General features: G+C 45.8%; 1 protein-coding gene across 1 annotated transcript in view; it reads right to left on the bottom strand.

Moving 5' to 3' along the window:
- The window catches only part of LOC139404841 (pleckstrin homology domain-containing family O member 1-like), a 32259-nt gene extending 19266 nt beyond the window's left edge, over positions 1–12993 (bottom strand). Inside the window, exons 1-2 of the mRNA XM_071147373.1 lie at positions 12769–12993; positions 11936–12082 (exon numbers count right to left, since the gene is read on the bottom strand). Of these exons, the coding sequence (XP_071003474.1) occupies positions 11936–12082; positions 12769–12795 (174 nt within the window). The 5' untranslated portion in view covers positions 12796–12993. The remainder of the gene's footprint in view (positions 1–11935; positions 12083–12768) is intronic.
- Positions 12994–13756: the final 763 nt, after the last annotated feature.

The following is a 13756-nucleotide window of genomic DNA, read 5'->3' as shown; positions in this document are numbered from 1 at the left end:
AAAACTCCCCTGAGCCTTTTGAGATGCTAGATGGAACCATCTCTATACAGCTTCACCCATCCAGTCCATGCAGATGTTTAACACATAATAGAAGTAGATAATTGTCCGTGTCAATCCACAGCCAAGTGACACCAACTTGTAGCAACAGGTAACACATTCACAAAAATAGAGGAAGTGTATTCTCACATGTAGACGGACATAACAAGCCCTTGTCTCTACGGTTGACTCTTGTACTACTTCCTTTAAAAACAGTGGTTGAGTGCATTCTACTAGGTGGTAGAGAATCTTGGTCTCCCCACATAACACCGTCTTGTCACTTCAGTCGTGTAGGTCTCAGGAGAACTCAGCCAGTTAGTGACAGTTACAGCCACAGACAGGGTGATGAAGGTTCAAATGATTATGGTGTCAAAAGCCAAAAACACTCTCTGACAGTTTTGAATGAATTGTTTATAATTCCTAAATCACCTCAACCTTTATTTCAGTTGGGTGCTACTAACACCGGAGGGAGTGAGTAGTAGATTAGGCTACTGATCATGGTGAGAACCTGACCCTCTGACTGTATAACCCTAATTATGAGTCTTAATGCAAATAGTGAGGTCAGATTTGGTCCCGTAGTCTCACCGTGAGGAAGTGGAATGGACACATAGGGTGCCGTTGCCGTGGTTCTAGAACTAGACATTAACACATTTTTATTGATTTGTTCATTCAAAGTGTGAAGCCTGTCTGAACCAAGCCATGCAAATAACCTGTGTCATATTTAGAGAGCAACTTCCTGCTCCTCTTTGGCTAAGCTCAGTTGGAGATTACAATAGCAGGTAATGATGGTCCTCTCCAAACGCAACCCTTCTCACCCACACAGGAACACACTGTTTGATGTGCCATTGTGATAAATCTGGTCATACACTGACATACACGAGGAAACAACTGGCTAATGGCAACGCTGGTAAACCCTTGGGTTGGTTCCATTGATTCACTGCTGTATAGTAGTGAAATGTATAAGAGGTAATGTTCAATAGGAGGACCTGCAGGGCCTAATAGGATCCCTTACAGGGATGAGTCAGAGGCAGCTGACAGGGAGTCATAACATACTGGAAGTATTTCTACTGTACGTGTGAGATCATTCTGATATCATCTAATGCTGGGCCTCTAATCCAACCTGTTCCAATCCTTTCTTCTAATCATCCTCATCCCACACTTCCCATCAATCCAAAATTGAAATTCACTTTACAAGCTTTTTTCTGTTTGGCTCATTACTCTGGCCATGCTTATCCATTACCTACTGCACCAGCCTGTTGTGTTGGAACCAACGGAGGCCCGCCTCAGTCATGGTGTGGGAAACACTGCTCTTACTCTGGCCTACTTTATATCATTACTGTTTCTGCAGCAAAACACTCTGAGCTACAACTATTCATCTCCTATCCAACCTCGTTTTGATCTTGACAACAACATTCTGAGCTACAACTATTCATCTCCCATCCAACCTCGTTTTGATCTTGACAACAACATTCTGAGCTACAACTATTCATCTCCCATCCAACCTCGTTTTGATCTTGACAACAACATTCTGAGCTACAACTATTCATCTCCCATCCAACCTCGTTTTGATCTTGACAACAACATTCTGAGCTACAACCATTCATCTCCCATCCAACCTCGTTTTGATCTTGACAACAACATTCTGAGCTACAACCATTCATCTCCCATCCAACCTCGTTTTGATCTTGACAACAACATTCTGAGTGTATACAGTAGGTGAGATGTGTCCCATCTAGGCAGGAGCCTTCAAACTCTTCTCCATATTCCAACCCCCCCACAAACCCTTTTTCATTGAAAGATAATTTAGTCTTGTTACATTGCTCTTACCACAACTCCCCCAGTCAGTGGATAATGTGTGAGTTGACATAGCATTTCAGCAAGGCTGGAGTGGGACCGAAATACATTCAAATGAGAAAAAGAGTACTGAGCGTTTCCAGCCGTTTGACTCCATCATCATCCTCCCTGCCAGAGTTGAATGGCCCTGATGCAAACGCTAAAAGTCCAGCAGCACTGGAATCAGGCCGTTTGGACCACTGCTTTAATGAGTCATGCCCCCCTCCACCCTGTCTTCTAGAACACGTGGAACACCTAGGCATTGAGGTGTCACTATAAACTAGCCTTTGCTATCCACTTTTAAAATGGAAGGCTCCTCATTTGTGTTCATCCTTGACTCAATACCAGTCCCCTAAACAGTCTGCTGGATTCAACAACCCTGCGTCTTTGTAACAAGGGGTGAGTCCAAAATGCACAAGCAGCACGACCATAACATACGCATCTGGGCGGCAGGCAGCCTAGCGATTGTAGCGTTGGGGCAGTAAGAAAAGTCCCGGGTTTGAATCCCTGAGCCGATGAGGTGAAAAATCTGTTGATGTTCCCTTAAGCAAGGCACTTAACCCTAATTGCTCCAAAGGTCACCGCTGATAATGGCTGACCCTGGCCGTGACCCCACTCTCCGAGGGTGTCTCAGGGGAGGTGGGATATGCAAAAAATACACTTCCAATTCCCACTGGTATATAATACCCACTTGGACATGTGTGAAATAGGACACATACAAGCCCCCACCAAACTATTATTATTACCAGACACAGAGGGGTTTCTGTTCATCTCATTCACACCTTGAGTCCAGCCCATGATTACGTTCAGCATGGCATCTTTCCGGAGGGAGGATGAGGACTTATGGTCTGCCCCGTGCCAGGCTTTGGAGACATTCTATAGGTTGGCATGGAAACTTGCAGCCCATCCTCATCTAACCCACTACTCCCCTCACCCTCCTGATGGGCAGCTGGAGGCTCACTAGCACAGACCCACCACTCCCATTCAGAACACAGATGGAGAGGGAAGGGAGGTAGAGGTAGACAGAGAGGGAAGGGAGGTAGAGGTAGACAGAGAGGGAAGGGAGGTAGACAGAGAGGGAAGGGAGGTAGAGGTAGACAGAGAGGGAAGGGAGGTAGAGGTAGACAGAGAGGGAAGGCAGATAGACGTAGACAGAGAGGGAAGGGAGATAGAGGTAGAGTTAGCGAGAGTGCAGAGAAAGAGAGAGAACAGAGAGAGATATCAGAGATAGAGAGAGCAGAGATAGAGAGGGCAGAGAGAACAGGGAGCAGAGAGAGAGAGCAGAGAGAGAGCAGAGAGAGAGAGCCGAGATAGAAAGAGCAGAGATAAAGAGAGCAGAGAGAACAGGGAACAGAGACAGAGAGCAGAGAGAGAGCAGAGAGAGAGAGCCGAGATAGAGAGAGCAGAGATAGAGAGAGCAGAGAGAGCAGAGATAGGGAGAGCAGAGATAGGGAGAGCAGAGATAGAGAGATCAGAGAGAGCAGATAGAGAGCAGAGATAGAGAGAGCAGAGAGAGAGAGCAGAGAGAGGGCAGAGAGAGAGAGAGAAAGCAGAGAGAGAGCAGAGAGAGAGAGAGAGAGAGAGATAGAGAGAGAGAGAGAGAGAGAGAGAGAGAGAGAGAGAGAGAGAGAGAGAGAGAGAGAGAGAGAGAGAGAGAGAGAGAGCCTGGGGATTAAACAATCATCCAGATTGAATTACCTCTGTCCAATCAAAGAGAGAGAGAGAGAGAGAGAGAGAGAAATGGAGAAGAGGACAAACAGACGTCAATAGACATTGTTGGCTTTACTCACTAACATGTGTTTGTGTGCATGTTGTTTATGTCATTGCTATGCTACAAAACTAAAAGGCCCACTCCCAATGACACACTTTCCCCAACGTGCTATAGCCTGGCATGAGAAGACAGAGCTGAACCCCAGGGTACTATAGCCTGGCATGAGAAGCCAGAGCTGACCCCCAGTGTGCTATAGCCTGGCATGTGAAGACAGAGCTGACCCCCAGCGAGCTATAGCCTGGCATGAGAAGACAGAGCTGACCCCCAGCGTGCTATAGCCTGGCATGAGAAGACAGAGCTGACCCCCAGCGTGCTATAGCCTGGCATGAGAAGCCAGAGCTGACCCCCAGCGTGCTATAGCCTGGCATGAGAAGCCAGAGCTGACCCCCAGCGTGCTATAGCCTGGCATGAGAAGCCAGAGCTGACCCCCAGCGTGCTATAGCCTGGCATGAGAAGACAGAGCTGACCCCCAGCGTGCTATAGCCTGGCATGAGAAGCCAGAGCTGACCCCCAGCGTGCTATAGCCTGGCATGAGAAGCCAGAGCTGACCCCCAGCGTGCTATAGCCTGGCATGAGAAGCCAGAGCTGACCCCCAGCGTGCTATAGCCTGGCATGAGAAGCCAGAGCTGACCCCCAGCGTGCTATAGCCTGGCATGAGAAGCCAGAGCTGACCCCCAGCGTGCTATAGCCTGGCATGAGAAGCCAGAGCTGACCCCCAGCGTGCTATAGCCTGGCATGAGAAGCCAGAGCTGACCCCCAGCGTGCTATAGCCTGGCATGAGAAGCCAGAGCTGACCCCCAGCGTGCTTTAGCCTGGCATGAGAAGCCAGAGCTGACCCCCAGCGTGCTATAGCCTGGCATGAGAAGCCAGAGCTGACCCCCAGCGTGTTATAGCCTGGCATGAGAAGCCAGAGCTGACCCCCAGCGTGCTATAGCCTGGCATGAGAAGCCAGAGCTGACCCCCAGCGTGTTATAGCCTGGCATGAGAAGCCCGAGCTGACCCCCAGTGTGCTATAGCCTGGCATGAGAAGCCAGAGTTGACCCCCAGTGTGCTATAGCCTGGCATGAGAAGCCAGAGCTGACCCCCAGCGTGTTATAGCCTGGCATGAGAAGACAGAGCTGACCCCCTGTGTGCTATAGCCTGGCATGAGAAGACAGAGCTGACCCCCAGCGTGCTATAGCCTGGCATGAGAAGCCAGAGCTGACCCCCAGTGTGCTATAGCCTGGCATGAGAAGCCAGAGCTGACCCCCAGTGTGCTATAGCCTGGCATGAGAAGACATAGCTGACCCCCAGCGTGCTATAGCCTGGCATGAGAAGACAGAGCTGACCCCCAGCATGCTATAGCCTGGCATGAGAAGTGAGCCATACACAAAGATGTGCATTTCAAAAAGAAGTGTGCTTTGTTCTGTCTCTGTTATTTTTTCTATCCTGTCTCCCTTTCTTCTACACTTTCTCCTGCTTTCTCTCTCTTCCAACCCCCCCCTGCTTGGGGTAAGCCTATGTTTTAATTCAAATGCAAGGAGCTAAATCTTATTGTGCCTCAACACTGAATGAATCACTGAGCAGGTTGCTAGAATGGTTTCATTGAAGAAAAGCTGTGGTTGTGAAGTGAAATCCACCCGTTCTGGAACTGATCAGGCTCATCTAAAATTCAAACAGACGATCTTTCTCACACTACTTTCCCTCATACCATCCCCTTGACTGACTCAATAAGAACAGGTCCAGGAAGAGAAACTAGTGCAAATAAACGGCTTCAGCCTTTAGTTAGGAAGTATGATGATACCAATGAGGAAGCAGAAAGTATAGTGTGGGGCTGTGGGCTGAAAACGCTCTCAAAATGGATCTAGTGCTTAGCAGTGTTGAGAAGACAAACTGGATGGGAGCCTGTAGCACATGCTCCCCTTCAAGATAGCAAATCATGTGCAGAGCGTTTCAGAAACCCACTGGGCAATGAGGTTATCGGCTTAGGTGAAACACTGCCAGACATGACTTGATAACTCACAAATCAAACAAAAGAGGTGTGTGTGCAACCCAATGCACTAAGACCTCATCAACCCAATAGAATAAGACCTCATCAACCCAATAGAATAAGACCTCATCAACCCAATAGAATAAGACCTCATCAACCCAATACAATAAGACCTCATCAACCCAATAGAATAAGACCTCATCAACCCAATAGAATAAGACCTCATCAACCCAATAGAATAAGACCTCATCAACCCAATACAATAAGACCTCATCAACCCAATAGAATAAGACCTCATCAAGCCAATAGAATAAGACCTCATCAACCCAATGGACTAAGACCTCAGCAACCCAATAGAATAAGACCTCATCAAGCCAATAGAATAAGACCTCATCAAGCCAATATAATAAGACCCCATCAACCTAATAGAATAAGACCTCATCAAGCCAATAGAATAAGACCTCATCAACCCAATAGAATAAGACCTCAGAGACCTGGCAGTGTGGCGCCAGGAGAACAACCTCTCCCTCAACGTGAGCAAGACAAAGAGGAAAACGAGGGCCGAGCATACCCCCATTCACATTGACAGGGCAGTAGTGGAGCAGGTCGAGAGCTTCTTGGTGTCCACATCACTAAGGAACAATGTTCCAATGTTACTTCTGGTGCACGTTTACTGTAAACACTGAGGCTGTACCCGCTTTAAGTTAGTTTTAACGGTGGCCAAGTAGTCTACTGTGGCTATTTGATCATAATGTAGACCTACCAGAGTGGCCTATCATCAGAAACAAGGGAAAAATGCATCCCATTACATTTGAACATGGGAATGGCTGTTCTATCGTTCAGCCAATGTGTGGTGTTCAACATAGGCCGACATTCCATGACTTTTGACTTTTGATAAAAACATGCAGAGCTTGACATTAACCTGTTTATCCAGTTGTCCTTCAGACAAAGATGACTGAAAATGTTGTTGTGTTGTTTGTTGCAAGAAACCAGTTAACAAAATAAAATGCATTATTATTCCCATACCATTATTACAGAGAATCAGACACATGATGCTCCCCTCTGCCTATTGGCCACAACACTGCCCCTTTAAGACAAGAAAAAACTCCTTTCCTGACTCGCTTTTCAAAATGCAAAGCTTTTGTGCTTTTGTAGGAAGCAATAACTCCCCCCATTGATGACTACAAATGATCTAAAACTGGACTATTAACTCACTAACTAGCAAAGGATATGAACAAATGTCCAAATGTGCACACGTCGGTAGATGTAACTCTCGCTTTGATCTCAAAACAAGCTCATCTACTGATGACCGCTCATGCTGTAAAAACAGTCCAGTTCAATGTGAATGGCACAGATCCTTATATGGATTGATCTATTTGCATATAGGCCTACTGCAGCTCTGATTGGTTTTGGGGCACCGGTGTGTGTAGAGTACGGGCCTGAGTCGTGCTGGTCAATGTAATAGAATCCTACTCTGATGCGTTCTGCCTATAACAAAATCTCTTGCATAGTTAGTTTTGCATACTAAGTCTTGCATTGTTAATTTTGTTTCGGTATGTTGCATTGAAAGTGGCTAATATTGCGTTGATTCGATCACAATTCCCACAGTAAAGGGAAACATTGATAGTGTTATCTCTAGAAAGTTGAGTGAAGTTCAATTTTATGCTTCTCTGCGCAAGATGATATTTCTTCAACGCAGCAGCCCCAGGGGAGCTGCTAGAGGGAACATTGCTAAGGACCTATCATGGTCCAAACACACCAATACTGTCGTGAAGAGGACACGACAACGCCTATTCTGTCTCAGGAGGCTGAAAAGACTTGGCATGGGAGCACAGATCCTCAGAAAGTTCTATAGCTGCACCAACAAGAGCATCCATCGCCGCTGGTATGGTAACTGCTCTGCATCCGACTACAAGACACTAAAGAGGGTAGTGCTTATGGCCCAGTACATCACTGGGGCCGAGCTCCCTGCCATCTAGGACCTCTACACCAGGCGGTGTCAGAGGAAAATGGTCAAAGTCCCAAGCCACCCAAGTCATAGACTGTTCTCTCTGCTACCGCACGGCAAGCGGTACCGGGGCGCCAAGTCTAGGTCTAAGAGGCTTCTAAACAGCTTCTACCCCCAAGCCATAAGACTGCTGAACAGTTAATAAAATGGCCACCCGGACTATTTACATTTACCACCTTTTGTTATTGTTTATTCACATGTTTTGCACTGAATCTTTTGCACAGGCTCCATGTACACTCACAGGATCCATGTACACTCACAGGCTCCATGTACACTCACAGGATCCATGTACACTCACAGGATCCATGTACACTCACAGGCTCCATGTACACTCACAGGCTCCATGTACACTCACAGGCTCCATGTACACTCACAGGCTCCATGTACACTCACAGGCTCCATGTACACTCACAGGCTCCATGTACACTCACAGGCTCCATGTACACTCACAGGCTCCATGTACACTCACAGGCTCCATGTACACTCACAGGCTCCATGTACACTCACAGGATCCATGTACACTCACAGGCTCCATGTACACTCACATGATCCATGTACACTCACAGGCTCCATGTACACTCACAGGCTCCATGTACACTCACAGGCTCCATGTACACTCACAGGATCCATGTACACTCACAGGCTCCATGTACACTCACAGGCTCCATGTACACTCACTGGACTCTAACCACACACTCACACATACTACACTGACACTCCAACACACACACACACACACACACACACACACAAAACACATACACACATGCATATTGACGCCACACATACACATACACTGCTGTTACTCTCTGTTTATTTTCTATGCATAGTCACTTTCTCCTACCTACATGAACATATTACCTCAATGACCTTGACTAACCTGTACCCCTGCACATTGACTCTGTACCAGTACCCCTTTCTATATAGCCACTTTATTGTTATTTTATTGTGTTACTCTTTTTCATTTAGTTATTTTGCACATTTTTCTTACTTACTTTTTGAAAACTTTGAATTGTTGGCTTGTAACTAAGCATTTCGTGGTTGTATTCGATGTGACAAATAACATTTGATTTGATTTGATAAACGTCATGGACTAAAGTTTATTGTGTGCTGGTGTTACCTAGGCTATTGTCTTTTGCACAAGTGCTCTTAAAATCCCTCCAAGTCTTGTAGAAGGTTATGCGGTCAGTTTCTGAGAGGAAGTACTGTTTGGTGCTCTGACCAATAACCCTCTAACACACAAAGCAGAACAGAGACAAAGACTGTTTCAAAATACCCCACAGGGAAGAAACATCTTCCTTATTTGGGCAAAGAACAACACTCAGAAGAAGGAACTAATTCAGTCAATATGTCCATGGCTCATATCTGCCAGTTGGTTGTCTCTTTGGTTGAGGACAGTATAAGCATCATAGTGAATTGGGAAACGGGAATGTGGTTAGGTATGTAAAGAGTGTAGTGAAACACACCAGACATCATAGTGAAAGTGGACAGAGACTGAATCAGAACATGACAGATGTCAGGCTGGAACAGGTTGGTCAGCGAGGTGAAATCAGAGCTCTCCCACTTGCCAGAGCTCGCTCCTCACAGCTGTCCCAACTACGGGGAGGCTTTTCCTCTCAGATCTCCATGAAACCTGACCTCATGCCCGCACTGTCTTGACAAATAATGCTGGGTTGACATTTGGCCCTAAAACCCACTTGAAAAGTCGAGGAAGGCACTTTCTTTGTTGACCATAGACTTTAGACCTACCTGCTAGCCACTTGATATGGACCCAAGCTACTTGTTGCACAGGGTCATCAGTTACAGATCTGAAAGAATAGGATTTGGCAAACCTGTTGTCTGCATAGAGTTCCAGCCATATTGTTTACAGCCATCAGTCTATAAAGACCCTTGGAAAGGTGTAGGGAAAGGGGGCTAGCAGGTTGATTACAGACGAGACCTGTGACTCATGCTCCCTCCATGGTAAAAATCTCTCTCAGGACTGCTGACACTTAATAAGTCATGACAGTCAACTCAAGTGAAGGCTTGGTGGGTGAATATAAGAGCTGCACTGACGTCACCCACCTTAACATGCCGCATGACAGAATGTCAATGGGAAATGATCATGAATTCACCATTTTATCTGACAATGATAAAAGCTAATGTTCTATCTGGTGGGGTTTCCAAAGGGAAGCTTTCCTTTGCCCTTGTCTCCTAAGGTTAGTTATTTTGGGGTACTTAGCTCTGGGTGGTTTTATTTATCATTCTGTGACAAATGACTGAAAAGGGCACTACATTGATAAGCTTGGTGACCTCTTCAAGTGACCAAAACCCTGGAAGGCATTTCTTTGCCACATATGCATTGATATTCAACTCTCAAAGGTTAGTTTCCCTCAAAGCTGTGATTATGTTAGGATTGATTAGATCACAGTTTGGAATCTTCAGTGTCTGTCAGATTCCACTGTGATCCCTGGAGTTCTGTTTACAACTGGAGTAAGGTGTTAAAGTGGTCCCTTAGAAGCTGCCAACACATCCTCCTGTAAGCTTCAGCTGAGCTTGGCAGAATACTAATACCCTGCAACTCTAACGCAAGCCCAGCAAGAGAACTGTCAGTGCCCGATCGCAGTGTGTGTGTGTGTGTGTGTGTGTGTGTGTGTGTGTGTGTGTGTGTGTGCGCGCGTGCGTACATGTGCGTTTCTATTAAATTCCCTGTAACTCTCAGCTAAGCGGTTTAAAACTGCCTCTGTCTTGTATCAAGCACCACATTGACTCTGACTATGTGGCTCATTATTGCTTCTGTTTAATATCTGGAGCAATCACCCTGACACATCACAGGCTGGCTCTGTCACTATGGTTACCACAACATTCATTAAGGCCTTAATATTGCAACACCACAACCATGCGGGTGCTGTTGTGCTATCTCGTAGCTAGCTATACCTGGAGCACGCTCTCTGTTCTCAGTGAGCCTGACCACAGCAGTTACTGCGCGCCTTATTACCATCTAGGGTTATCTCTCCGACAACTCCTTCTGTCAGAAGGCTAGACCGATGTGCTAGAGGTCTCTGGAGACTTCCTACCTCTATTAATAAACACTCTATGAGCGCAGATTTGAGATGGGGATACTTTCTAATCTTCTGTCAAGCTGTTTTGCTGTGGACAACTAACAGGAGTAATGAATCAGACTTCAGCCATTCAGAGCACTCTAACTGACGTCTGACTGCAATGATAACAGACACTGTAGGTCAAAGAACTGAAGTATAGTGTAGAGCAGACATACAGTGGAGTTTTTTCATCTATAATGTTGGGTATCCAGTGAGGTGGAAGGTGTGCTGCAGCTCAGGTTTGTTGCTGACAGGGAGAGAGAGAGAGACTCATAGAGAGACAGAGAGAGAGAGAGAATGAGAGAGAGAGAGAGAGAGAGAGAGACAGAGAGAGAGACAGAGAGAGAGACTCATATAGAGACAGAGAGAGTTAGAGAAGGAGAGAGAGAGACAGAGACAGAGAGAGAGAGGAGAGAGAGAGATAGAGAGACAGAGAGAGAGAGACTCATAGAGAGACAGAGAGAGAGAGACTCATAGAGAGACAGAGAGAGAGAGAGACTCATAGAGAGACAGAGAGAGAGAGAGAAGGAGAGAGAGCGAGAGAGAGGAGAGAGACAGAGAGAGAGAAGGAGAGGAAGAGACACAGACAGACAGACAGACAGACAGACAGACAGACAGACAGACGGACGGACGGACGGACGGACGGACGGACGGACGGACGGACGGACGGACGGACGGACGGACGGACAGACAGACAGACAGACAGACGGACGGACAGACAGGGTGAGGGAGAGAGAATGAGAGAGAGAGGGAAAAAGACAGAACTCGTTGGCTCACCAGCCCCAGAGGGATGATAGATGAGGCTTGGCGGGAGGATACAGAGATTTATGTGAAGCCTTAAGTGAACCTGAAAACACACACACAAATACACACACACAAAGCTTTTGGAGCTGCTGATTTGGTCCATCAGTCTGAGTGGATCCAGAACAGAGGAGAGCATGTCTAGGGTATCTCTTGAGACTGCTACATGGCCACATGGTTAAACACGTCCATATACTTACTGTATGTTGTGACTGGAAATACTGGCATTTATAAACCACAGTATGATGTCATAAAGTAGCCTATATTTCACAGTGTTGATGCTCAACAAGGACTATTACAATGTACCCCAAAATTAGTGTATAAGATGTGCTGGTTCTGTTTGCATTTGAAAAGTTTAAAAAAATATATGTGTTCAATGCTCCAAAAAATGTCAAGGTGTGTAAATGTCAGCTGTTCAATGAAGAGGCGTCACTTACCTCTTTCTCTGAGATGTAAAGTTGGTCCCCTTTGAGTATTACAAAACGATTTTTCCAGATCTCCCTAAATATCCCTTTGCCACAGAACTTGCGAATCCAGCCGATTTTGTCTGGCTGCGTGTTGTGCTGGTTTGTGTCCTGCGGGCCCTGCATATTCAACGAAAGCAACAAAGTAGCAGTTAAGACATGAAATTGCCAGAGCACCTCGTTTAGATTCGAAAGGGGGACTGAACAGACAAGAAAAAGAGGAGAGTATTTTTGTGAGGCGACTCAGCCCCCTGTCATTTCCTTTGTCATGTAGATGCTGTCACATTCCTTGCGCGCACCGTTTTTCTTGGGCTAGTGTTTTTGTCACCATCTTATGATCTCAGTTAGGCTACACCGACCACGTTAGATAATAGCATTCCAAAAATAAAGCTCGTTTTAAAATGATTCCGTTATACACAAAAAGAGCACTCCCTAAAAACGTTTGTCTTTCACAGCATCCACAACAAGCATTACATCAACACTTTTGAACTCTACATTGCTAGATCTCTTGTCAAATATAATTGTGTTAATCAAGTTAAGATAGTGGGGGACATTCTCCAGTTAGACAATGAATAAATAAAGCAAATCAGCATGTCTAACAAATGCATCACTTTGGAGTTTGGACTGAGACTTGGCTATAAAGTAACTGAGTCAGTAACGTATCAAGTAGCATTGACGTGTTTATTAAATACAACACTCGTTACATTGTAGCTTTTTGTTACATTCTCTGGAATAGCAGCTAACCAGAAACCCGTTATTACATTGTAGCTGAAGTGATCATCACTTGCATCGTTTCGAAACCTTACCCGTTTAGCTGAATTGTTTTTCTTCATTGTGAAGGATAGGACTGTCGATGACTATCCCCGAATTCACTCAGTTATAAATCCGCAATTTTGTACAACAGGCTGATGCCAAGAATGGCCGTAAATTCTGGACACGGGGTGTATATGCCCGTGACGCTCGAAAGCCGCCAGTAGCCTATGTCTTGCTCCTTTCCTCGCCGCCTCCCTAGGCTGGAACACTTCAATTTTGGAACACTTCAATTTTCTCCCTCTCTATTCCTTTGTAGATATAACTGAATGCGGTTGGTCTAGCTACGCTCTCGCATGCTCTGAACACTGAACTGGACTGGTAGTGTCTAGTTACGCGGATGAGTCCGTTTCATTGCCTCCCTATTGAGTCCCCCTCCCTCTCCCTCTCCTCTCTTCACCGAGGCTTTGGTTATTAGAGAGCATGCAGCTGGGAGACTGGATAGCCTTCTCCCCCGCTCTGTAACTCGATGGCTCAATCTCTCTAAACCCCCAAGCTGCAGGGCTACGGAGTCATGATATCATCACGGAAAATAAGGAATGAAGGCACGAGGTTCGTGTGAAAGACGCAAATATGGAAATTATAGACTGTAGAAAGTGGGGGTGTGTGGGAGAAGGTGTTAGTCTACAAGTACAGTGATGTCTAGAAAATGTTAAATTGCACTCTCTAACTTTTGTATGATTTCAGCCGGAAGTGATGCTCAAGAGCCAAAAGTGGTCCCCTTTTTTTGTGTACAAAGTCATCCATTTCATATATGTTACATCCTGTTCAATTGGTATATGTTACAAATTCAATTCCTAATATACTATCTTACAAAGTTAATGTGTTTAAGATCCTGGAGGGCATCTTTAATTATGTTGTGATGTTCAAATGACCCTCAAGATCTCACAGAAAAATATCAATAAGACTAGAAAATGATAGGAAGATAGAATATAGGTGTGGGCTATGGGGTGGAAAATGTTATACCTGTGATGTAATAGTCAG

Source organism: Oncorhynchus clarkii, unplaced genomic scaffold (assembly GCF_045791955.1).
Source record: "Oncorhynchus clarkii lewisi isolate Uvic-CL-2024 unplaced genomic scaffold, UVic_Ocla_1.0 unplaced_contig_10955_pilon_pilon, whole genome shotgun sequence".
Classification (NCBI taxonomy): domain Eukaryota; kingdom Metazoa; phylum Chordata; class Actinopteri; order Salmoniformes; family Salmonidae; genus Oncorhynchus; species Oncorhynchus clarkii.
Note: the sequence above shows the minus strand (reverse complement) of the source record. Positions and strands in the feature narration are given on the sequence as shown.